The sequence below is a fragment of the Etheostoma cragini genome, chromosome 6, assembly GCF_013103735.1.
Source record: "Etheostoma cragini isolate CJK2018 chromosome 6, CSU_Ecrag_1.0, whole genome shotgun sequence".
NCBI lineage: Eukaryota > Metazoa > Chordata > Actinopteri > Perciformes > Percidae > Etheostoma > Etheostoma cragini.
Window position 1 is genome coordinate 3,046,922 of NC_048412.1, and position 26,230 is coordinate 3,073,151.

Genomic DNA, 26,230 nt, shown 5'->3' on the forward strand with positions numbered 1-26,230 from the left:
CACGTCGAGCTCTCGCTGGATTTTGTTTCACTCCTTCCGTGTATCTTTTCTGGGAGTGATGCGAGGTGGGCTCGGCCGGGGCGCTCGGCTCGCTGCGAGAAAGCCGAGATCTGGCCCGCGTGGCTCGACTAGCTGCTCTCCAAAACCCCAACCTTGACCCTTCCCGGCCCAAGTCTTAGGTTTAGCTCCTTTATCGCACTATCTCCAGGCATTTTAAAAAATACTCCTGAAACTCAATGATTTAACCCGCTTTTACGCTGTTCACATCAAAACTGGATGAAAAAAAAGAGAAGCTTAATCCATCTTATCTGTTGACTGTCAAACTGCTCCGGCTAAAACCTACTCACAAAAGACAACTAGGTCACCCAGGAAAAAAAAAAAAAAAAACTGAATTCCCCGTTACCCAGGGGAAGTTGCAGCCTGGTAATTGACATGGGAGGAAATTCAGGAGCACTTTAAAAATAGTCTCTTCCTGAATTAACTGCCGAATACCAAGACTTGGAGGTAGCGAGGTTCACTTGTGTTCCTTGCTAAAAAAAAACTTGTTACTTTAGATATTTCATATACATATATTTTTCCAAACCAATCTCTGTCTATATATAACTATTTCATGTCATGCAGTGTTTCACACAGCCTATTTATGGCAAGACTATACAGGCAAAACAGCAACTTCCTTTTGCAGCTCAAGTCTTAGCAACTGTTATCCATCCTTCTCAAATACATGCATTCCCAACGCACAAACCATCAATTACTCATTCATCCTGACACACTCAGGTGGAGTAATGTCCTTGTGATGGTTTTGAAATTTTAAGAAAAGCATTTAAAACTATCCGATTCCAGCAGGAGTGGTGTGTGTCCTCTAGATGTTGTCGGCGATACGGTGATATCTCAGTGCGAGGACAGTCATTCTTTAGGTTTTGCTGTCTGCCTTTACATGCTACCAATAGAAATTGCAGTGCTTCTCAAAAGATGGATGTCTCAGAGATTATTGTCAGCGAGCCTGCCGCTAACTTCGCCGGGCTTTTGATGGAACGGAGTGCTTCACGGCCTGTATATTTCAACTGTTCAATGACACCAAACGGTGTGTGTTGGTAATGTACTGCAGAACCAAGTTCCAGTGTGTGAGTTAGTGTGTGTGTGTGTGCAGCTAAACTTTCTCAGTTCTTTATTACTTGAACTACTGAAGTTCGAATTCAAAGACGAGCATTGGCATGGCAAAAAAACACTTGAGTCCAATATCAATAGGAATGTTGTCCACATTGGACGATTTCACACCTCCCAATTTCCGTCCTCTGCCAACGTCCTTTGCCAATGCAGTGTGCCGAATACGTAGTGAAAGCAAGTGTGTTGAGGTCGGGACAGACGGGCATGTAGCGCGGTACATTTAAGGTCACAGACACTAACCAGTTAGCTTAGCTTAGCGCAAAGACTGGAAACAGGAAACAGAAAAATGTTAGCTCCACTAGCACCACCAAAGCTCACTAATAACACGCTACATTTTGGCGTGTACAAGAACTTAAGTGTAAAATGAAAACAATTCCCCATTTTTGGAGGGTTATGTGTCCCGAACGTTTGGTTGCTAGGAGCCTTTGCTAGGCAACCAGAAGGTAACCTAGGAAGTTACTGCTCAGAGACAAGAAAGGGTTTACTACACAACGCGTAAAAAGGCAGGTTGGTGGTTTTTGTTGGAAATAAATAGATAAAAGAGAAAGATTTACTTAATTACTGAGCTTTACAGCTGACTTTGTTATGTCTGGTCAAAGCTACTCTAGCTGTTTCCCCCTGTTTCCAGTCACTATGCTAAAATACAATAAGCTAACTAGCTGCTAGCTGTAGCTAGGAATTAAAGAAACAGAGTGGTATCACTCTTCCTTTCTTACATTCAACTAGAAAGATAAAGAACGCAATTCCTCATATTTTGCTTTTGCTTTATTGTTTTGATGCAGAGATATTGTATAAATCACACGTTTTTAACAGCATTTCCTTTTTCACTAGTATCCAATATTGATATTCTTTGCTAGCAATGGGGCTGAAACACCTGTATTGCTAGCTGTGTCTTTGAAAACAATACTTTGCAGCCCTTATTGGGTCGGGTGTGGGAGTCCTCCATCCAAAGGCAACCCCACCCCCTGCTCAGCCCGTGTAGAGTGTCACAACCAAAATGCCCTAATCCTTTTGGCTTGTTTAACTCTTTCCCCCCAAGCCCTCGAAAGCCTGAAAACAAGCCTGACCTGAAGGGGTGAATCCCGCTGCTGTTCGGGGGCCAGAAGCAGCCACATCTAGGCGGGTGAGGGCGGTTTGGAGAAGGGTGGGGAGGGTGAGGAGAACATGAGGGGTGCTCCTGGTACTGGGGGGGTGGTTCTTCACTGTTTTAAAACAAGCGTCTTTCTCAGAGATAATAGTGTGGGCTGTGGGTTATAAATGATGCATTTTTCTCACTGGGACCCTGATAATAGTGCATGGGGGGGTGGAAAGTTCATTGCTTTCTTATCAAAGCTCTGTGACATTTCTTCTTCAGCTTTTCATATCACATATCTGCTTTAAAGATGTGGCACCTTTTGTTGAACCGATACAGTGCATTCCATATCGCCCCATATGCCTCTCTCATGGTATATTAATTTATAGCCCATTTGCTGGCTCTATAACACGGCCTGTCAGTGGAGATGACTTGGATTCAGCAGGACATCTGTGAATTGCCACGCACAGGTTATTGAACTTTGAACAGCAGACATTTATTTGCTTTGATTCAAAGGATATCAAAAGGGCATCATCTGCCTTTTGAAGCTCAAGCATATTACCCCACTTGTCAACATCCACCCTTACTGGTAATATGCTTAAGATAACTGGAAAAAAAACTGTAAGTAAACCATGAGCTCGGTCAGCAATCAAGGTGTTTATTTTGTGCCGTGGGCAATTTTCTTTCCTTGAACTTGGTTCTTTGAACTAGTTAGCGAAGTTAAATTCATGTTGAATATAGCTCGGACAGATCCATTGCTTTAACAAATGTTACTCTACAGTAGCAGGTTGATGATGTCATTTGTCATCTCTGACCATTAGCAGAGAACTCACTCTGGGCCAGAAATTACATTAAGAAAATTCAGGCTTACACTTAACATTTCAGTTGCAGTCTTAAATCAAACCTGCTTGGAAATTATAGCATATTGATTAAAAGACAGTGTTTTTGTACCTTTTAAAAAAGAAAAACACAGACTTGTTATCAACTTTATCCTACATCTTTTATATTTGTTCGGATCTACAAGTATAAGTGATTAATTCCAGTGGAGATACCAATATTTCCAAAGATACCATCTATGTCGAAAATACCACATGTTGGGGTAATGTGCATAAAATGATGCACAAAATCCACCTACATAGAATTTTTCCATTATATTGTATGGTGCAGCCAATGAAAACTTCATATAGCTAATTAATGAATGATACATGTGATTACTTTTTCAACCCAAACCAGTGGGAGAATTGTGTGGGTGCATTGAGTGGGTTTTATAATTATACTATTTAAAAGTGAAAAGTGGCAGGTCATCTCTTGTAGGGTTCCTGTCTGTCAACAATACACCCATTTATTCTTTAAATCATACTAGGCTGGCACCCTGCCACTGAGAACCTCATTAGTATGCAGTCGTGTGCCATTGAAGGGAGAGATGAGGCTCCCTATTCATCTTAACCATAACAGAAAAGAAACACAGGACACACGCATGCACATTAAAAAAACAAACAGATGCCAGCGTGGAGCATCTTGGGTGCTATCTGAGGAGGATCTCTCCACACAAAGGGACATTCATTGGTCTGCCAAGTATCTGTGGAGTGCAGGAACAGACCCTAGAGTCTAGCGACAGATGATGATCTTATCGAAGGAGGGGGGTGGGGCCTCGGGGCGGTGGTTGAGGGGGTGCAGAGGGTGAAGGTGGCGGAAAGGGGGTGCGGATCTTGAGCCACATCATGAGCTCCGTTTTGCCAAGTGTGTGGCATTTGAGAATTGGATGATGAGAAGACAGAAAACGGGTTCTCCTGGGTTCATCTGTCGTGTGACGGGTTAAACACTGTGACTTCTGTATTTGCAACATTCATTCCTAATAGAGTTGGGATTGTGGGCCTTTATGAAATGAAATTATCACTATGACATCAAAAGTTGTTGCAGCCATAATTATAAAATTGCCAGTAGCCCAGTTGTTAACAGAACACATCTGTCAGTATATTTTTTTGCAGTATTACTAAACCTGTCATATAAATGCTCATAGAGAACACAGAGACAGTGCATGAAGGGAACTCATTATTCATCCACGGGTGTTTTTGTGGAGATCTTCCACCAGTATCTGCAACAGATGTGACAAGCCATCTGTGAGCCAAGGTCCTCAGGCAACATTTGGTGTGAGATGCACACAACTGGCACCCAAACATGGTGGACCACAAACCCGCACAAATTGAATCGTAGCCCCGTTTTCCCCCCCTCTTCTTGCACCTACACCACCCATTACCCCTTTTCCCTTTTCTACTCCAAGCATCCCACCCATAAAAAGAAAGTAAAGGGTAAAAGAAAAGGAATCGGAATCGTTGGCTGCGGAAGGCTTGTGCTGTTTGTCAAGCGGGGCTAAACAGGAACTTGCATCCAAGCGGTTAAAGGCCGCGGGTCTTATCTGAGGACAAACAGAATGCATCAAGCGGTGGCTGTTGCTCTCAGTGATGACGACCAGCTGTGCACCAATGTTTAATTATTTCTCTGTAATGAGCTTACCCACCTTCCACTGCAGCACCAGGAAGACAGCATGCAACAGCAGCCGTGTGGAGGGGAGACAGAGTGAAAGAGAGAATGAGATAACACTCTCCACATTATCTCATTTTTGGATTACTCCAAAACTGTGTCCGTAGTTCCTTATAAAAAATATATAACTTAATGTTTAGATCGTGTTTTGCATGGTCTGGTGATGGTTTGTATCAACCTAACAAAGACTTAACATTTAGCTTTGTATTGTAGTGACTACTACCAATGAAGTACTGTTTATGATCAGCAAGGCGTTGTTTGTCACGTTAGCCTGATGTTCCGATCGTGTTTATGCATGCAAAGGAGCACATAAGCGCATATTTCCATATTAGCACAGACGGACACAATAGCGCGTCGCAGATACACGGCTGATATTTACACAGTAGAACAGGGCTGAATAGGTCATTATACCGCACACGCATCAGAAAGTTCAGTGTTCACTTCAGCCCATTCAGCATGAACCGAATGCCCTGAATAACTATTAGCCACATGTGTGAACAAATAGGTTAAAAGACACAATGTTAACAACTCATGTAGAGTTTGTTTGAATAATAATACATTAAGATTGTTCGGCCCGGCTAGATAATACATAGTCTGCAGGTTGGCTTACTGCTAAATTGTGAGTCCTTCTCTTGGAAGATCTCAGACTAATGATGTTCTGTAGCTGGCCCCGATTTCTCTGACCTCCCAAAGATCAGTCCAACGATCAAACAGACACACATAATGAAGGCCTGAGACATGACTCAGTCCTGATAAAAAACGTCCTTTGTTTGAGTTTGTGGAACTTCTTGTGTCGATAAAGTTGAGGAAATCACATGTACAGATGTCTGAATCACCCCATTTCCTTTAACACGACTTATCAGGGTTGTCGAGGCAACCGGCAGTCGGAAAAGTCCAGTTGACTGTACAACTTTCCCTTTGCGACACACACACACACACACACACACACACAGAGAGAGGGAAACATCCTCTCTGGTAAACTATGACACGTCCTGCCATAGAGTTTATCATAACTATTTGATTAATCACCATCCAGAAAAAGTACACTGAATCTAAGAGATAAGATAAGTGGGCGGGGGTGACAGGGAGGTGAGCACCGGTTGTTCTAACAGTGCTATCCGGTTTCGCTGTTAATTAACTGGAGCTCTGCACAGCACTAACAAGGGCCCAGTATTCCTGGAGCAACCGAAATAGGCCTGCCACTAGCTGCTCTCGCCAGCCAGCGAGCCTGCGCTGTCTCACAGAGATTATCTCAACACTAGACACCTTTCAAGTAAGGTTAGCACGCCATGTGTTTTGAGGAACACCATCAGATGGGTGCTCGCTTGATTTGCTTATCCATTTTGAATAAGCTGGGCTCTAACCTTCACTTTTCACTGTTAGTGATCACACATGTAGGGTTTGAGGGGAAAGGACAGTGTATGAATGATTTGATGTGGTGCTAAGTAAAGCACTATATGGCTGACTGCTTTGGGTTGTGGTGTGTTTTTTTAGGAGAGCTGGATGGGTTCCTTAAAGATGGCGAGCGTCGGATCCACAGCCGACAGCAGCTCCCTGTGGGGACAACATGGGGACCCTTCGATGGGAAGATCGAGATGAACACTGACAGCCCTGCACTGGTATGTCCCTGTTTTGGTCAACTACTGCATCATTCCTAATATAAGGGTACCACTGGAAAATGAACAAAACACAGCAACAGGTTTGAAACAAATGGGTATAAATGACTAGATACAAAGAAAACTCACTCACACTGTCTTAAATGTAAAAAAAAAATATAAAGTTTAATGATAGACAACATTTCGGTACTAGACCATCTTTAGGCAAAGGGTGTTACATCATGAGAAGCCATCTTTTGTAGGAGGTTGGCTGTTTTTTATGCACCAGTCAACCACTTTCACATGAAATCATGCCTAAATACATACCATTAATTCACAGACTCCTTACTATAGATAAACTCCAATACAACCCCTCTATAGTAATCATAAATATATATATATATATACCTGTTTATCATACCAGAGCAATCTATACTATATGGATGTTGATTTCTGTATAATGAAGTCACAGAAAAAAATTATATAGAGCATTAATATTTAGGCCTATTTCCCAAACCTGCTGGTACCTTATTCATTAATAGATAAATAGAGGAAAAATCTAACACTCCTTTGCCCAAAGATGGTCTAGGTCTATAATTTTATGCAAGTAATACAGTGTGCAGGAGTTTTCTTTACAACTTTTGACCTGTTTGTCCCCCTCTGACGCACCTGTCTCACTTTGTAGAAGTATTTTTCACTCTAGAAATGAATACATATAATAATATAGAGTTTCAGAAAGAGGACCCAGACTCAGTGTTATTCGTTAGCAGTCTTTCAACAAGCAGGCAGAGTGTAAAAAAAGCTACAACACGTATAGTAAGTTGACCCCATCTCGTAGTTCGAGTTCAAAACCTCATGGCTTGTATTGTGTACAAGTTGTACAAAAATGAATGAAAGCAAGTGATATGATATCAATATGAGTCCCAATGAAGGCATGTTTGGTCATTTTAGTGAATCTTTGCAGTGTTTCTGAGCTGGAATCTTGAAATTCCAATTTAGAATATTATTACGCGCCATGTGGCAGTCAGTGGCAAAACAAGCACAAAGACTATAGACAGGAACAAGAGGAAAAACTCAATAGAACGTTGTGTTGCGTTCGATCCAAGATGGCGGAGCTGTACTCAATAGAACGTTGTCTTGGGTTCAATCCAAGATGGCGGAGCTGTACCCAATAGAATGTTGTGTTGGGTTCAATCCAAGATGGCGGAGCTGTACCCAATAGAACGTTCCATTGCAACAAACGCACCCATGACCAAGCTCCCAGCTCAGCCATCGTGGTTTTGCCTCTTGTTACTTCTATACTCTTTGCTGAAGGTAAATGCAAACTGGGCCATTGCCCTATTAACTTGCATTGTAGCTTGTTTTCCCGCTGCTAACTGCAGCGATCTCACTTAATACTGGAACAGTTTCAAAGATTGTTGTTCCCACTAGTCATTTAGGTGAAAAAACATAGGAAAATAGGGCCCAGGTTAAAAAAAAAACAGTAGTTACCCTTTAAAAAGTGAGCTTTATTGGGTAAAACTTTGACTTTAGCACCAATGGCAACGCGATTGCCAGAAAGTCCGACATGTAAAGACCATATTAACGTCTATTCCCCTGGCATTCAAACCTATTGAGGTGGCCCTCCTGGGAGCCAACTGCCTCCCAACAAAAGCCTTTGAAGTGCATCCGTTTTAACCATTTAATCTGCATATTTCATGACAAAACACATTAATTGGTGGATTTTGAGCTCAGTCCAAGCTCAATTGAATTCCCAATCCATGATTTTTTTTGATGTTACCCTGCACACAGTTGCTTTGTATCGCTTGTTTCAAAGATCCCAACGGAGGCTTGTGTTGACCTGCTGCTCTGCTGGAGTGTCAAGCCCTCCATTGGTTTGACATTCCATTCTGCATTTGGATTAATTAAGAAATTCCTATTAAAATGGTAACCAAGCTCACACTCATCCTGTTAAGAAACATAAGGAAAAGTCTGTGAGGATTTTTGGACTCAGAGGCCCCGGCGTTTTTTCCTAGATTCCTTAGACGCATAACTTTATTAAATCTTTTTTTTCGGAGCAGTTTTGATTGTTTTCTAAGCTCCACTCGTGGTTTTGAAGTCATCAGTGGCTTTTCAATAACTCAGGCCGTATTATAGCCATGAAATACGGCTTCTCTCAGGGTAAAGCCAGTTATCCTTGGGCGGAAAAGTGATTTGACAGAGCAACACCTCAAGTTGCCTTCCAAAGTAAAACACTCCATATATTTCTCCGGGAATCTCTGCATTCATTTCCCCGATAGGCGTCCGATGCCGACCTTCAACGGTCCCCTCAAATGACCCGGCAGACTCACATAGTGACGTCATCTCCATTGAATCCTTGTTTGGTGCTTCTCCCAGACGCAGACTTTACCGATTCCTTCACACTGAACTAGATGCTTAAACTGATTGTTGCTCTTGGCAAGAGTGATACGTTTTTAACTAACTGCCCTCTAAGGAATTCATCACCACTTTCCTCAGTTTTTTTTTTTTTTTTGAAGCGAGCAGGTGCTGGTCATCACCTGTAATAGGCTGTGGAGGGGTTACGGAATATGTCATACCTCCCTCGCAATTAAAAGCCGAGGAAGAAGCTTTGGCATATTGCCTTTAAGGATCTCATGTGTGTCTATTCTCCTGGGGGCCCTCTCAATGCTTTGCGGCTCGCCCTCTTCTTCCTCTCTTAAGTTTCATCTCTCCAATGAGTTACTGGCTGTTAGCAGCTTCTCACTATCTCTCATTAAAGGCTAGGTCAACCCAACTGGCATGTTTTGTTTTATTAAGCCTTCTTTTTTTACTTTTGGTTTTTCAGACGCTTGCGTGAGCCAGGAAATGCCGGTTGTAGTTGTTGTTTTTTTTGCACACCACGAGGGAATCGTCTCATTTACAGTAGCATAGTTTTCTTTTTGTTTCGTTTTTTTAACTTCAACCTCTAGTTATGGAGCTGTTGCCTTGTTAAACATGCAGCCGCTGGCAGCATCGGTAATGCGGTCCTGCGTTTATCTCAGTTATTTCAGTGGGAGGCGAGTGAGTTGTGCAAATCTTCAACCACTGACACATCGAGACGGTGAAACCCCGACGCCTCACCTGGAGAGGGAAAGGGGGGAAAAGTTGAAATAACAAATGTGAGAGTGAAGAGAGAATAAAGTAGAAGAAGGAAAGAAATGTGTGTGTGTGTGTGTGTGTGTGTGGGGTGGTGGGGGGGGTTTGATGCATGTCAGGGCAGCCCGAGCTGCAGAGCAGGGTCAGTAGGCAGTGGAAAGCGGTTGAGGTAGAAATAAAGGCTCATTGCTTCATGGGTCTGTACCTCAGCTAGGAGGCACTCTCAGTCATTCTTATGAAGTGTGACCTCCACACGCTATTAAATCTCCTTTTACTCTCTTAGATTTTTCAAAACCACAGAGGTGAATGAATTACCCGAAGGCGGCCAGGTAAATGGCAGGAGTGACACCTCTCCCGATGCCTGAAACACATGACCCTCTGGTGAGATATAGATATGCCCTCTCTGAAATCAAACATATTTTATCCCTTCATCCGCGCACGTCATTTAAGATATGACTTTTTAGAGGTCAGGCTATTTCAGCTCGAGCCGCCGCATACGGTGCACAGGTTCGTTTCTCAATCCTTGGCATCACGCCCAGAGAGGGACTCGAGTGTAATGTCTCCTTAAAGTGGCTTGAGACTAAATAATGAAAATACAGCGAATTTAAACAGCTTTTGCATTGAAGTGGACATGAGCAGCACTTTGGGCCCGGGCAGTGCCGTTTAGGTGCTGAGTGTGTGAGGTCCGACTAGGGTTACCGGTCCTGTAGCTATAGCCTAGCTGTACGTGTTGTGCTGTGGCGTGCGGGCCGATGTGGGCTGGCTGCCGCCGGACGATAGGCCTCAGTGGCTGACCGGAGTGATGGATGATGCTGAGAAAGACCAGCGAATGGAGCGTTACATGCAGTTGTCCAGACAGCCCTGGAAAGAGGAGTATAAAGCTTAAAAAAGAAAATGAAAAGAGAGAGACGGGGGAGAGAGAGAGAGAGAGAGAGAGAGGAAGCAGGAAAAAACAGAGGGGAAAAAGCATGACAGGAAATCTGGGCATCTGCAGGACAGAGATAGGGTCACATCTCGACCGTTTATCAAGGAGGAAAGCAGATTTCACAGCTGATGGGTCGGCCGTGGCAGGTCTGCAGACCCCAGGGGCTCAGCTTGGCATGAGGCACTAAAGTAATAGTTATTGCTGTTGCAGAGCTGCTAACAAAATCACATTGGGCTGTATTGGGCATTTCATAAGCCTGGCCAAACTGTGGTATTTTTATGCATTCTTTATCATTCTAAGATCATGTACAGACTAAAAAATGAATACACTTAATACAATTTTCCTACAAGGAAAATAGCAGAACGAGATCTAGCTAAGTCAGCAAACCGGGCCTAAATCGGAGAAACAGAAGACCAGAGAGTTTCGAAACTGAGTAAGTGGACTGGATTAGAGCACTTTGCAGCAAGTGAGGTAAAGAGGTGGGGGCTCAAAGCGAGTAACAGGCAGCAAGAGAACAAAAAAAAAACAAGAAAGCAGAAAACATCTAGAAATAATGGAAGGAGCCAAGAGTTGCGGTTGTGGTGCCATGCAGTCGCTTCCTCTGCTCTGTTCCTCGTCCTCTCCTCTCCTCTCCTCTCCGTCTGACTGATGGAGCTGCCAGAGCGCCGTCTCATCCCTCACTCTTCGCACTGATCAATCAGACCATTAGACTCCAATTACAGCCGCGGCGCCCGGCGCAGGTGAGCGACGAGCACATTCAGCCGGCTCCCGACGACGCCTCCTCCGCCCGGCTTCCCCACACGCTCCAAATTAACGCAAATTAATAGTGACACTCAGACATAAATGTCTGCATCCGAGGGGGCTAAATTAACAGTCTGGGTCGAAGCTATTGAGTAGCAGGTGTCTTTAAAAGCGGTAATTACCCATGCTGGACAGAACCGGGAGGAGAAGGTGGCCCACGTTTTGCCTGGAGTAAGAGGCCTGGCCTCGGTGAGCCCGGCCTCCATTGTAGGTGTTAATAATTGATTGGGAGGCGAGCTATTAATGAGCAGCAGATTTAGAGCTCTGTTGTAAATGTGTGTTGATGAGGGTGTTGCCGCCTCTTGTACAATGCCTTACCAATGCTAATTACCAGGGCTTAGTCAAGGTGCACTGTAATGAGCCTGGATTCAATAGAAATCTGGTCTGTATGTGTTTTGAGGGGCCTTTACTTGCAAATTACATGATAATTGTAAAACACAAGACCTGCTTAATTCCAGATTAACATCTACCAGGCAATGTTTTTTCATCTTATCGTGCATCTTAATGTTCTTGTTGTATACGAGCTATATTTGCTGTGAGCGTAGATTTACAATGGAACAAATCTACTTCTGTAATCTCCTGCAACAATGGCAAGGATGTGGAAGGTTAAAAGGGTAAGTCAACAAGCGCTATAGGCTTATTAGGTAAAATAACATGCAATAATAATAGTCTTCAATACAAAGTCATCATAGTCATAGTAATACTGTGTTATGCTGTCTGTTTGCTGGATGGAATATGTTAGGGTTTTCAAGTAAAACACAAATAATGTTGTTTTGAATTGTTTTTCTGATAAAAAATGAGCCTTTTATGAATTATTTTCTAATCTAGATTCTAATCACAATGAATGAGGGTGAAAAATTCAGATTTTAGCTGAAGTGTGCGTGAGAACGTAGCTGTTAAAAGCCTGTGTGCCTGCACATGTGCACAATGTGCCTGCGTCTTTGAATGCACTGCGTGTGCGATTGAGTGTGTGTGTTTTTTGGGTCACACTGTAGTTTCTGTGCATGTGTGGGAGGGCATGCGCGAGCGCCTCGGCGTGCGTGCGCAGACTGCTGTTGCCGTTTTTTGTCTGTGAACAGAGAGCTTTAGCTTGTAGACTACAGAAGAGCGAAAATGTCAAGATACTGTCCTAATTTTCACCTGGGACAGAGAGAGAGGCAGAGGCTGTCAACCGATGGAGTGTGATTATTGTGTAATTCAGTACGAGGGTAGGAATATGGGCTTGTGCGACCCAAAAAAATGCTCCAGAAATTATTCAGCCCATCACTCAAGCCATTTATCTCACCCCTTTTTTGCCCACCCTCTCCCTCCAATATGTTTATTGTTACCCCTAAACTTTAACAAGTGGTGGCGGATTTTTCTGTTTCAGAAATTATATTTTTCTTCTTGTCATTGCTTCATTAATCAAGAGGAGGCATTCTGAAAAATGTTTTGTTTTGGAGGCTGCAATCTATTTTGTGTGTGTGTCTGTGTGTGTGTGTGTGTGTGTGTGTGTGTTGTAGTTAATCTGCGCCCGTGGCAGGTTTCCCCTCCGAAACGCAGCGCTAAGCAGCGGTATCGCAGGCCTATTGTGGTAGCCTCTGTCATAGCAAGGAGAGCCTGATGCAGGCCTGGGCTCGCCTGATAAGGAAAAGAGGATTCAACATGGCTGGAAAGGAGAATCAGTGGGACTTGAGAGTGGAGTACGGATGGGGCAGATGCGCTCACACACACACACACACACACACACATACGTACAGAATGATGCACACATGTTCTACACACATACAGTCACACATGAGCCGACACACACACAAATCATCACCATCATCACACTGGCACATGCCCAGGCAATTATTTACACTAACATCCAATTACATATGCAAGAAGGCACCCCAGGATAGGACCTCTCTGTTGCATGGCTACTAAATGACGCACACACAAACACACACATGTACACATCCTGAAATATCCCATGCACACACACAAACACACCATCAAACTAAAAAAAAAACAAGAGTTTGAATCACTTTTGATTCATGTTTGCATTTAAAGGTGGCCGGTGGTTTTTCTATCTGTAAGTCACACTGTCTTGGATACGGTTTGCAAACGCCAGACATTATCAGGACTAACAGGATTTGAATGTCTGTGTTGGACACACAAATAATTTTGGCACAAAGAATGTGGCTTCGTCTAATGAAATAATGGGCCCAAATTTTAGGCGGAGAACCAATTTGTGATTGCATGCATCAATTATTTCTTGGGTTTAAACCAATATCGGGGCTGGGGTCTCTTCAGATGGGTAAAATGCTAATTATCTGGCGTGGTTTCCCTTGCTCGGTGTCATCCATATATATTTATCAGACGGCATTATCAGTGGTCATGTTCTTCTACCTTAAAAGGGGGAATCTGCCATTGAAGTAGCCTTTAAATCTGGATTTCTTTGTCACAAATCCACATAATATTGAAGTATCTTTGTGTGTTAGATTGATAATGGATTGCAGGCAAGAACAAAAACTCCCCACCATTGTTTTTTTTTTACATACATGTATTTCCCAAGTTTCTGTGTGCATGGCTGGAAGTCATTGCCGCCCACAGCTCCATGCATTAGCCGCGAAGCAGTCAGCTAGTCAGAGCCACAGCCAAGCTCCACTGTTTGAGAGATAATGCATGGTTGACTTGATCTTCAAGTGAACCTGACATTTTGCTGTCCTTACATCACAACACAACTACCCAAACTGATATGGCAGGTCCACCTGATAAGCAGAGCAGGACTCACTGATTTGCTTTGTGCGCCCTGTAATGGCTGCATGGTTTCCTCCAACATGCCAAGGATACAGTGACTAGATCCAAACAAATATAAAGACGGGGACCATTTGAAGCATCATGCAGTATTTAATCACAGCTGATGGTTCTGAAACTCAAACCGGTGATAGTGGCTGTATTTTCTCAGAATGAAGTCCACGTTCCTGCACGATCATAAGCATCAAAGCTTCTCTCTTCATCCCCTTAAAATACAAGATAAACCCATTTTAATATCCTTTCACTCCTCTACCACTTTACTTTACACTTTTATTTTAGAAGGAAATTTGACTACACTGTGTTTTACTACATAAATCAGACAGCAATAGTTACAGATTACTTTACAAAAAGCTATTTTTATGAAATTTAAATACAATGTTAATGTAAAGTTTTAATTAAACCTTGTTATGTAGTAAATCCTAATAAGACTCAAAATGGCAGTTGATCTGCAGAATTAGTACTTTTACCTTTGCACTTTGTGTATATTGAGCTGATTACTTGTAGGAAGAATTTTGAATGCAGGAGTGTAACTTGTAATGGAGTATTTTATTTGCATCGTTGCATTGCTACATATACTTAAGTAAAGGATCTGAATATGTCTTCCACTTCTGCATTTTCTTTTTGTTTTGTGCCTTGTTGCATACAGATTTGTTGTTGTGAAAAGGCAACTATTGTATTGTTTGTTCATAAACACAACATCATCTGTTCAATTTAGATTTTCTGAGATTTACAACTGCTGAAATTGGCACTTTTTTCCAAAGCAGTTAGATCTAGATAATACACATTCAGCAGATTTCCCTCTATAGATACATTAATATCTATCTATAAATACGTTAATATCTATAATAAAATATTATTTTCTGTAACATCATGCAGGGCTGGACATTATATTGATTTTTTTGTAAAAGGCTGCAACATCAGGATAGACACACAACAAATATTTTGTGTTTCTTAAAAGATAATATCAGTTGGAAGATATGGAGAAAATCAAATATCACGGTAGTTGTATACAAATACCTCAATATCGATATTGTAGGGTTGACTATTGGTGCTTTTACAAAATATTTACACAATGAGATTTTTGATAAATAATCATTAGTAATGTGGCTATAATGACTAAGTGGGTAAAGGGAAATAATAGAACAGTTACAACAGTCTGGTAAAGACAACACTTATGCCATATTACAATATTAAAATATCCAAAATATAAGATGATATCTAGTATCATATCAAGATATCAATTTGAGATTGATGTATTGCCCAGCTCTACTTTAAAATGTAACTTTTTTAATGTTCAATTAAAAAAAATGTCAAAAAAGGACTTCCTGTCATTTATTTCAAATTCCAAAAGCAATTTGTTGTATTTTATCAGAATACTGAAAGCAACAGAAATGCAGAACCGAGTACACTTTAGAATCTGTTTATGTATCGCGAGTAATAGTTATTGCGACATTCAACAACATCATCAAATTTTGTATATTTTGCTAATATCTTGCAGCCCTAATAACACGATATTGTGAAGTAGGGGCAGGATTATGTAAGCATTATGTTTCCGCATGCTCCTTCTCGGACATTTACCTATTTTTTTGTGTATTTGGTTGAAATCGGATTGATCCGTCTAAGTTTGTGTTTTAACTTTGTGATTTCATCAGATTTTTTTAGCCTTTTTTTTTGCCTTTCTACTGTAGTGGATAGACAGGCGGCTGTCTTCTTGCTGCCGTGTGTTCGGCCACTGCTCAGGAGCAGCCGAGCATGGACCAGTGATGGCTGACAAAGCCCCAGTGAGGCTCCCAGGTCGTGGGGGGCCACTCTTTACACCCACAGGGTTTGAGGGTGAGCTGGGTGTCCCTGTCCCAATCACAACTCTCTGGGTGCTGCTGTCTGCCGGCGGCCCATCAGGGAGCGACACTGTCACACTGAAGAGATGTTCAGTATCTGCATGTTTATGCTTGCAGTACGTCGTAAAAACGCACAAACAGCTTGACATGAACATTAAGATTCATGAACAACTGTTCCATTTCGGAATAGCATAACACTTAAATACACTATTACTTACACATTTATCTCAAGTTTTGTGAATTTGAATAATTTGGGCAGATGCTTCAAAAGCTGTGAGCTACCTTACGAAACTAATAGGCAAAGCTGGGTTTCAGTGTGTACAGAATATCGGTCTGACAGGCAGCAATAGTCAAGCTCAGAAGTCCCTTGCTTCACACATATCGCCTTGTTTTACAGTACGCAATATGGCCTCCCAAATGAATGCTTATCCTACACACAACAGACCTCTATTGAAGCTAAGGCGCAAGAAGAAGAGGGAAAGAGAAAGAAAAGTGAAACAAAGTTGAGTAGTGCCAGCTGCTTTGCCATCTGTCACTGGCTGTGCTTGTGATATGTTGAAACAACTTTCTTGAAAAGTGGTGCAGATAATCCTTGATTGTTTCCATTTGCCAGCCCCTCATAGTCACTCTCGGTATTCCAGCGCAAAGTGTGTTTATAGCTGTTTAGTGGTAGTTGAAGATGGCTGACCAATACCCTTTATTAGCTGTGATTGTGGAAACATAGGGCTGATGTCATTATCTCTTTTGAAGTGCGTTTTTAAGATTTCAAGTTTGAGATCTCCCTGTTTTCCCGCTTGTTAAAAAGTAAGTAAATGAGCACTTTAAAACATCTCTAAAATCATGTACTATTTATAGTAAAGAAGAGCTTTATACAGTAAATCAGTGGTGGAATGTAACTAAGAACATTTAAGTAAGTACTATATAATATAATATATTATATAGTATATATAATAGTATGTGCCATTTCTGAGTCAGTAGCTTTTGAGGAGTAGAGAGGGGGGGGGCAAGGTGGAGGCTGGGGGTGTGGCCTTGACCAATGGCCACTTTGCTCATTTGAAAGCCATGATGTCTCTCTTTCATGGGTGGGTCAAATTATCTGGGCGGGCAAAGCAAAGAAAGGGGGAGTAAGCTGGAATCTTGCCCCCTTATGACCTCATGAGGGGCAAGATTCCAGATCGGCCCGTTCTGAGCTTTCATTTTCTCGAAGGCAGGATACCCAGGGCTCGGTTCACACCTATCGCCATTTCTAGCCACCGGGGAATCAAAGGCAGACTGGGGGAACTCATATTAACGTTAAAAAAACTCATAAAGTGAAGATTTCATGCCATAGGACCTTTAAACTTCACAACCACACTCCTGCTCTCCTTCTGACAGATTAGATAGAGCGAGACTCAGCCAACGGCGGGAGTCTGGCACAACCTCCTCCGATTGGCCAACACTAGGTTTTTGTTAACCCTTTCCTTGACTGGGTTAAAGGGGCATAGCATCAGTGACAGACACACAGGATATTAAACCTGTTTCAAGCCCTTTGAACCTGTAAATGTTTTATTTTATTTTTAAAAATTGTCTAAAATTGCCAATGTATCACTTCCAAACAGGGATGGTAGTATGCAGCTGTTTAAACATTAGTATCGGATCAGCAGTCAGCCAAAACACAAGTTCGGAATCGGTATGCGGAAGCAAAAAATGTTATCTAGGGAGGAAAACCCCCGCTGGTAGGTCTTGATAAGTCTCGCTGTCCGGGCTTGGTCATCTAATCCTCAGCCTAGTTGGCTTCGGGGCCTACAAAAGACAAAACCCTTGTCAAAATGACTCCGGACGGATGAACAAACAAGCAGGAAAATTCAAGTCTTCCGATCAAAAAATATAAAAGGTTAGCATTGAAGATAAGAAAGCTGATAGGTGCTTGGAGGAGATGGAGGTCTGGACAGTGTTCTTTGGCTCCATGGTGGTCCAGCAGCACCTCATTAGATGGATGTGTGTGAGGCTGTCAAAGCAGGAATATTATAACACGGGGTCGTCTGCGGACTAATTGGGTAACAAAGACCACTTCCAGCTCGAGAAACCCATCTTTTAACAGCTAGTGTGCTGAGACTCTGATAAGAGAGTTCACGTCTAATGCATTTAGTGAGGGGCAAGTTCACCATCTTTATCTTATTTACTTAACTTGATGTAAATATTGTTGGTCTTCCACGCTGGATTTAGCCAGACCCCATTTCTCTAAAGTGCACCCAGGGATCAAACTATTGAACACTGCACGGCAGTATGCACATGATCAGGTGCTATGCAAATCTCAGATACCTTTGTTCAGTGCACTCTTGAATAAAGTACTTGAAAGCAATACTTGAGTAAAAGTACTAGTATATTACAAGAAAAGGACTTTGGTAGTACTTAAACTCACCTTGTAGAATATTACTTAGAGTAAAAGTCTTAAAGTATGTGAAATGTACTTTTCTTACGTATCAAATGTTCTGATAGTTACTGTACTTAATTATTGGAGTATTTAAAAAAACAATTTTGCTAATGAACTTGAATGTGGCTTTCTTATCAAATTACCACCTTCTAAAATATCCAATTCAAAATGTGGTAGCAACAAACAGATTTTTTTCAAACTGCAAGAAAGAATCTTTAACTCCAACGTACGTACACATGTTTGAAGATGTTATATTAAGAATATTTTTGGCCTTTAATGACAGGACAGTTGAAGAATTGAAAGAGGGGGAATGCCATGCATCAAAGGGCCAGAGTCAAACCCGAGCCCCCTGCATCGAGGAGTAAACCTCAATATATGGGCACCGGCTCTTCCAACAGAGCTATCTGAGTACCCAATAGCGAAGGTGCTTAGAGGAAATGTATCGGAGTTAAAGTACACATTTTATTTCAGAAATATGGAGTAAAAGTAAAAGTTTACACAAATCCAGTACAGAAATGAAACTGGCTCATTGTGTTATTGTTATTGTCATTGGAACAAAGTTGCATGTGCAGTGCATTTTTTGTGTGTGTCTTCTCTTTGTTCTTTGCCTCAAATCAATTTTGAATTTCTTCTACTTTGCACTTGTCATTATGATTCTGTACACGGTGTTGTGGATAGAGCTCAATTTCTGAATGCACAGGCCGAGAGAGTCTCCTAAAATATCAAATTGCGTACAGTAGATGCTATTCTAATGCATCATGAAATGTATGACTCCACCAGAGAGGAGAGGGGAGTTCAAAAGAATATTAAAATCCAATACCTAAAGGAGGGCACAGAGGTTTATCTAAAGTCAGGGGCTTTATTCACGCATCATGCCTACTATTTTATTGTTTGTCTATATGTGCTGCCTCTGACTGATCCCTGTCTTCCATGTGCGGTTATGAGAGCAGGGATTTGTTGTGACCCCATTGACTGATTGACTCTTGAGTTCCCTTTTCTTGCTCTTTGAAGAAATCCCCCATGCGCATGTTTATTCCCGGCAGAGAAAGAGAGGTTCTGTCCAGAGAATACGCCACCTGCCACCTTGACCCTGAGGGGCCATGGTAATATCCATACAGGTGAACATTACTGGCTCGGGGTTCCCTATTATGTTCCCTCACACAGCTTTGCACTGCTCGGGGAGTCAGCCCTAACTTACATGCAAAAGATCAAACAAGTCCTTTCCAATTGAATTCAAATGGGAAATTTCAAGTAATTTAAACAGTGAGTAGTGAAGCAACAGGGCTGTTCCGTCCCCTGACCAAAGCCAAACACAAGAAGTACACATGTGTATGTATATATATATATATATATATATATATATATATATATATATATATATATATATATATATATGATTAAGTCCTGGAGCACATGCATTATAAATTCAGCTTTCTCTTGTTTACGACTTCAAATAGTTCTCGGGACATTATACATAGTTACGCAATTTCTTGTAAAGTTGAATTAAACATTCCCCACTACAAAGAAAGCGCAGGACATTGTTGTTTGATGCTGAAGGGCTGCGGAAGGAAAGGAGGTTTTGACTCGGTGGAGAGTGGCTTGAGTGATGTACAAATACAGTAGTAAAGGACAAGAAAAGGACAGATGAAAGAGGATGGGAGATGAGAGGAGGAAAAGAAAGACAAGGAGAAGAGAAGAGAGGAAAGGAAAGGAGTAGGAAAAGAATAATTAGGAAATCAAAGAGGAGTGATTGGAAAGGAGAAGATAGGAATGAAAAGTGAAAAGAAAAACATGGAAGGGAAAGGTGGCAGGGGTGGAGAAAGGGGTTGCTTGTCTTCAGGGCAGGTACAGCTTACACTAAACTGTTTGGCTTTAGAGTTGGAGCACCTCACTGTGCCTGAAGGTCTTGAAGAATGGAGTATAGCGCATAAAATGCCCCCTCCTTCTGACCCTCTATTCTTCTCTCTTCTCCTCCCCGATGAAGTGAGCAGAAGATTCCGTTTGAAAATAAAAAAAGGAATTCTCATATGATGTTATAATCTTATAAAAAGAAACAAAAGACTCACTGTAAACTGGAATGCGCAAATTAATTATTTGGAATAAGTACTGTCAACTTCAAATTTCTTAAGAAGTTCTACTTACTTAAAACTGTTAAGTGCTAGTCGTATAGATGATCTTTTGAGTTTTTTTAAACTCTTTTACAAGCTTTTCTTTATTCCAATAATTTAGCATTGCTCCTTAATCAACATTGTGCAGCCAATTGTTAGTCTGCCTTATTATTGATATTATTTTCCATGCAACTAAACATGCAGTCAACATGCAATGTCACCTATAGTCAATATAAATACGAGCACTGTGAGCATTTCAATGGAGTGAAATAAGTAATGGCTAATGCAACACATGAACTTTGATGCTTACAGTCTGGTCAGCAGGATAAAAGGTGATTTAAATGAGAAAATATTTATTCCCCATAGCGCCGCCATGATACCAGCAGCCAAATAAAGGCACATGCGCACGGCGATGGGTGTCCCTTTAAAGATTCCGGGAACAGCGGTGACTCTCTCAATTTAATCGATTTTTAAATGAAAAGTCAATTTAACAAAGTTGAAAAGAGAAAGATGGGCTAAGGGAAGAAAAAAGCATTCTCTTGCACTCAAGCAGTAAACTAACTGCTGCACAGAGCAGGCAGAGATTTCAGCTGAATTATCTCCCACCTCACATTTGCTCTTAGGCAAGCAGTTTAAAAAGCCAAGCGATTGAGCCAGTGATCCAATTTGAAATGCAGAAATGATTAGAGCAGCTTGCCTCATTTCATATCGAAATTCTCTGATTTATGACAGGGCACCAGCCAAGATCTATCTCTAAAGGGAATTAGTGTGCAATTCCTGCATATTTCTGTTATTTACTCTCCCAATAGCAGATGCTATAGCCTTAGAAAGAGGGAGGGGGGGAGAAGGAATGAAAGGCGGTATGTAGGTATCTTTTCATTTGAGCAGATGTAACCATAGCCATTTAGAAGAGGAGAGAAATGACACAAAAGCAGACTCTCGAAATGAAGGCATTTCTCACTCAATGTGGGATGTTGTCGAGGATCTCATTTCAGGGTGCAAAATGAAAAACATGCAGCACCTAACTAAGCATACGCACAGCTTTTCCCCGAGCATGGATAGTAGTGGGAGAACACAGACGGTGAGGTTTGGTCGTTGGCTGTTTTATTCAACAAAAAAAGACCCCTTGCAACCCATCCATCCTTGAGGCTAAGAAAATATTAATACGCAGAGCGATAACGAGGGCTAGAGAAAAATCTCCCTTAATGAAATTTCCAGTTGACCACATGCAATTTGTTTCATCGCAGTGAACAACTAATTGCAATGGACGTTATCAAGGTGTGAGTGTGCTGTCTGCTGTAAACTGACTGGTAAAACAGGTACAAATCCTTTATCCTCACTCCCATGTTGGAAACAGAGAACATATAAACTTGACATAACCCATACATAAGCTTTTTATTCATTTATTTATTTTGGACTGCTAGTATCCTCTGAAAAGGAACATGGCGCTTGAAAAATAGTTTTAAATGCTAACACAGGGTCAAATGTAAAGTAGGGGGGAGAAAGTGAGATGTACTGTTTATTTGTCCTTGATTCAAGTTAGATTTATTGGCGGAAAAAGGGGGAAAAAAACATTAAAAAAGGTTTTAGTAACAGGGCTGGGCAACATATAGATTTTGTATCGATATTGTGATATGAGACAAGATATTGTCTTTGATTTTGGATATTGTAATATCGGAATATGGCATGCAGTAAGTGTGTCTTTTCCTGGTTTTGAAGGTTGCATGACAGTAAAGTGATGTCATTTTCTGATCTTACCAGACTGTAGCAGTTCTATTATTTGCCTTTACCCACTCAGTCATCGCATCCACCTTGATGATTATGTATCTAAAATATTTTTTGTTAAATCACCAATAATCAACCGTACGGTATTGTTGACATTGTGGTATTTGATTAAAAAAGAAAAATCCAGATATCATGTTTTCTCCAGATCGCCCAGCCCAGAATTTGAATGGTGTATTTTTTATTTTCATTTTTTCAAAATGGCACTCCTTCATACCGAGTGGGTGTTGAAAGCGGGATGTGTAAAAAGCCACTGACTGTGTGGAGATATTCAGACGTGGTGGTTTTTGATCTGTCAGTTGTCTAAATCCTGCAGCTGTGGGATCAAGACGCATACAGTGCCAGTCAGTGACCTTGGTGTAGAGAGGGGGGGGGGGGGGAACAGGGGGAAAAAAAGCCATGAGGAAAATAATCATTCCCACCAAGGTTTGTATCGATTTCACCTGCCCCGACCATGAAGCGGGTTAAGAGTAGCCAGTGGTGGTGAAATGGTCAGCGGTGATATCATTAGCTTGTTGTTTACACAGGGAAGCTGGGAGTTAGAGGAAAGGCTGAGTGTCACAAGCCACTTTCTTCTTCACCTCCTTCAGCTGATCAGAGGATCATGGTATCAAGGAGGGATTAGTAGCGACTTGGGATTTGTGTGATTGGTTAATTTATTGCGGTGATGGCAGGTCTTTCATCTATGGCAACATTTAATCAGCGCAGCCACAGAGGCTATTACAGGTTAGCTCCTTTCTGGAGTCAGTCCGGCTGTGCCATCAGCTCTATCACAATTCCCCTGAAATTTCCAAATTATCTGGAACAGGCTTTAGCTTCTCCGTAATAAAAATTAGAACAGATTCCTGATAGAAGCTTTTTTTTTTTTTTTTTTTTGCTCACATAGGGCCAATTATAAATAGCACAGCCCTGGCTTGGAAGAGGGGAAAAGGGAGAAAGGGAAGGGGAAAAAATCCAACTCTGAGAGATGTGCACGGAACTTATCGTTCAGCCTCCGCTAATGCTCTGATCCAAATCCGTGTGGCTTAAAATTTATATTAGATCTTATCACAGAGGCCCGAGTCTCGAAAAATCAATGAAGGTTATCTTTTATGTTGCAGCAACTTGTGGAAATATTGATTTTCATTTTATAGCGAATTTGGAGCATCAGTTTTGTAATCACTTCCTCGCTGACTACACTGTTTTGGTCACTGTATCTCTTACACGAGGAACGGTAACAGAGCTCAGAAGAAAAAAAAATAATAATAAAAATACCGGCAGAGTATTGGAACCACTGGAGTGAAGGCAGAGGGTGGATAAACCATAATACACTACACAGACAGGAAGGCCAGAGGAGGTTTTTTTTACAGGCTCTGACAGGGATGATAGTCTGTAAACTGATATTAAAACACTTTATCTCTATACACAGAACAAATAGTTACTTATTTGTACCATCTCTTTATTGCAATATCTAAAAGCACACATGTGATGTAAAAAAATAGGAATAGAGGGGGGGTTATCCACTTGCATGTGCACAGATTGTTTGGGTTTTGTCTGAGCTATTTACCTGTCCAATAGATGTCGGCATATTAGATTAGATTATATTAGAACTTTAATTTGTCATTGTGCAGAGTACAAAGACAACAAAATGCCGGTTTTTGTCCGACCAGAAGTGCAAAAAGAGGACAAAAGTGCAATGTGATGTACAAGTATAGAGAGGACAAGACATATAGTGCAGTGTAGACAGTAGTAGTTGGTCTACAGAAGTAAAATAAATTAAGTATAAATATGTGCAGTGTATTAGCAGTTACCTTATAGGAGCAGAATGCATGTGGCTGGTAATATGTACAGATATGTGTAATGTAGTAGCAGTAACAGTATAATAGATCTCCCCTCAGTGTTCTGTTTTACACAGGAAAAAGCTTCCCTGCTTGTGTGATCGTTAGGTAGAAGAGGTGCTTGTTTTCTATTTATTATAACCCTCCCCGCTCCGTTGAAATCTAAATTTTCTGCCTGTCAATCTGCATTTCTTCTGGCCTCGGCCACTCAAGCCAACTGATCCGGTTGTACAAATGTTTTCATTTGCATTTGCAGACGCTCCCTCGCCGCATTGATGCAACTGCGTCTTAATCCCGAATATGTCGCGTGCACTTGCTTTTTCTGCATTGCTTTGTCTGCGTGACGTCTGGTACATGCGGCATTGCTTACAATGCACATAGGCCACCATTGTCACCATCGATGCATTATGTAAATCTGCACCGGGGAACTGTCATGGCTTGTTGCTGCTCTGTCTCCAACAAAAAAGAAGCAAAGAAACTAGTGCTAATTAACAATAAAATACAAGAAACAGCCATAGTCTGAATTTTAAAAAGTTGTATCTCGGCAATAATTGAGATTGCTGTAATGATTTTTTTTTACAAATGTCTCATGATGTCTAACAGTGGGAAGATGTCTAGTTCATGTTGTCCCTGTTGGCTACATTAAGAGCAGCTGGAATATCATGAATTCCCAGAGGCTCAGAGGGACGGCGGAGAGGCCTCTCGCTGCTGAATAAGAGATGGCTCCAGTCTGGAGATCTAAGGAAGGGTTAATCTGATTCCCATTTCAGATAGTCGTCCATGGCAACAATCGGCCCGGTCTGCTCTGCTCCTTTGACAGGGGTGTGAGGTTCTCAGGTTAGCCGGATAGAAGACTTTATTGTGAGGCTAATTTGAAATGTGAAATGGAGGATGACTTAAATTACAGAGGTTTTCTCTCTCTCATCTTCTGCCAGGGGGGGGGGGGGGGGGGGGGGGGGGGGGGGGGGGGGGGGGGGGGGGGGGGGGGATAAGGAGATGCCAGGGGAAGGAATAAGAATATCAACAGACACAATTTCAATGTCTGTGTTTGATCAGTTTGGCAGGGTAGTTTGTCAATGTGCAGAGCTATATATACACATATGTCTATTTAAATATATTTATCCACATATATAAGGACTATGTCAAATTCTGTCTTTATTTAGTATTTGTTTTCTTAATTTGCAGACAAAATCAAAAGAGATTGCTATCTCTCTGAGATTTGCTATTAAAAAGTAATGCTCTCTGAAAAAGACTGCGTATGTCCTCCAGCCTCCGACTAGATAGAGTTCACGGAAAGAGAAATAGGCGGCTGGAGGGGGAAGACGGGGGGGGGGGGGGGGGGGGGGGGGGGGGGGGGGCATGCAGGCGCACTGCCGAAGCACAGTGCTCATCTCTTGTGCATATCTGTGCCAATTCAGACCTTTAACATGCTCAAGTGACATTTGCATTTATCCTTGAAGGTTGTTGCCTTCTGCAGAGGGAGAAATACTGGAAGTGAAAGGCAGCAACGAGCAAGAGGACTCGGAGTATCTTTTTTATTTTTTTTACTGTTGCATTAGGCAGATGGACAGCGTGTCCCGTCACTGGCTGTCTCGGATGAAAAAAATGAAAAAGAAATGAAGTGTTGAGATTGCACCCCAACCCCATTTTCTCTCGGCTAAACTATTTCTGTAACATCCTAATGAAGGAGGGCCCCGGGGTTCAAAAGTAATGGCCTTGATGTACTGACATTTTGCCTTTGAGTAATAGGCTACTGTACCCAGCGGCCTGGGATGTCGCTACCATACCCAACCCCCCCCACCCCAACCCCTCCACCACACCACACACCCCCAACTATGGCTGCACAATATGAACAAAATATGCGACATTCAATATCCTGATGACGATTTTACTTGCGACATATAAACAGATACTACACTCTGAGAAATGTCTGTTTATTAACAGTTGTGTGACTGTATGTTGTCCACAGAAAGTGAATCACAGTTGTAATTGTGTTTATTCATATTTCAGAGTGCATTATGGGTAATTTATCTGTGCTCCGGAGACTTTGACGAAACCCATGAAAAAAACTTCAAAAGTGGAACAAAAAGCGTTGAAAATGTGTAAAAAAGCGCCAAAAAGTAAATAAGAAGTGTTGAAAGACGCATCAAAATTACAAAATGAGGCAGCTTCATCTGAGAGAAGGTGAAATAACAGAAAATGTTCTGAGTTTTTACTTCAGCTGCAATTTTTTCTTCAATTTTGGTTTTTAATTACAGTTAATCAGCATGCCAGTGTTT

At 41.7% G+C, this 26,230-nt stretch overlaps 1 protein-coding gene across 1 annotated transcript in view; it reads left to right on the forward strand.

The window, feature by feature from the left end:
* The window catches only part of zfpm2a (zinc finger protein, FOG family member 2a), a 137,567-nt gene that overhangs the window by 55,934 nt on the left and 55,403 nt on the right, over window positions 1-26,230 (forward strand). The window contains exon 4 of the mRNA XM_034874020.1: window positions 6,272-6,396. Within this exon, the coding sequence (XP_034729911.1) occupies window positions 6,272-6,396 (125 nt within the window). The remainder of the gene's footprint in view (window positions 1-6,271; window positions 6,397-26,230) is intronic.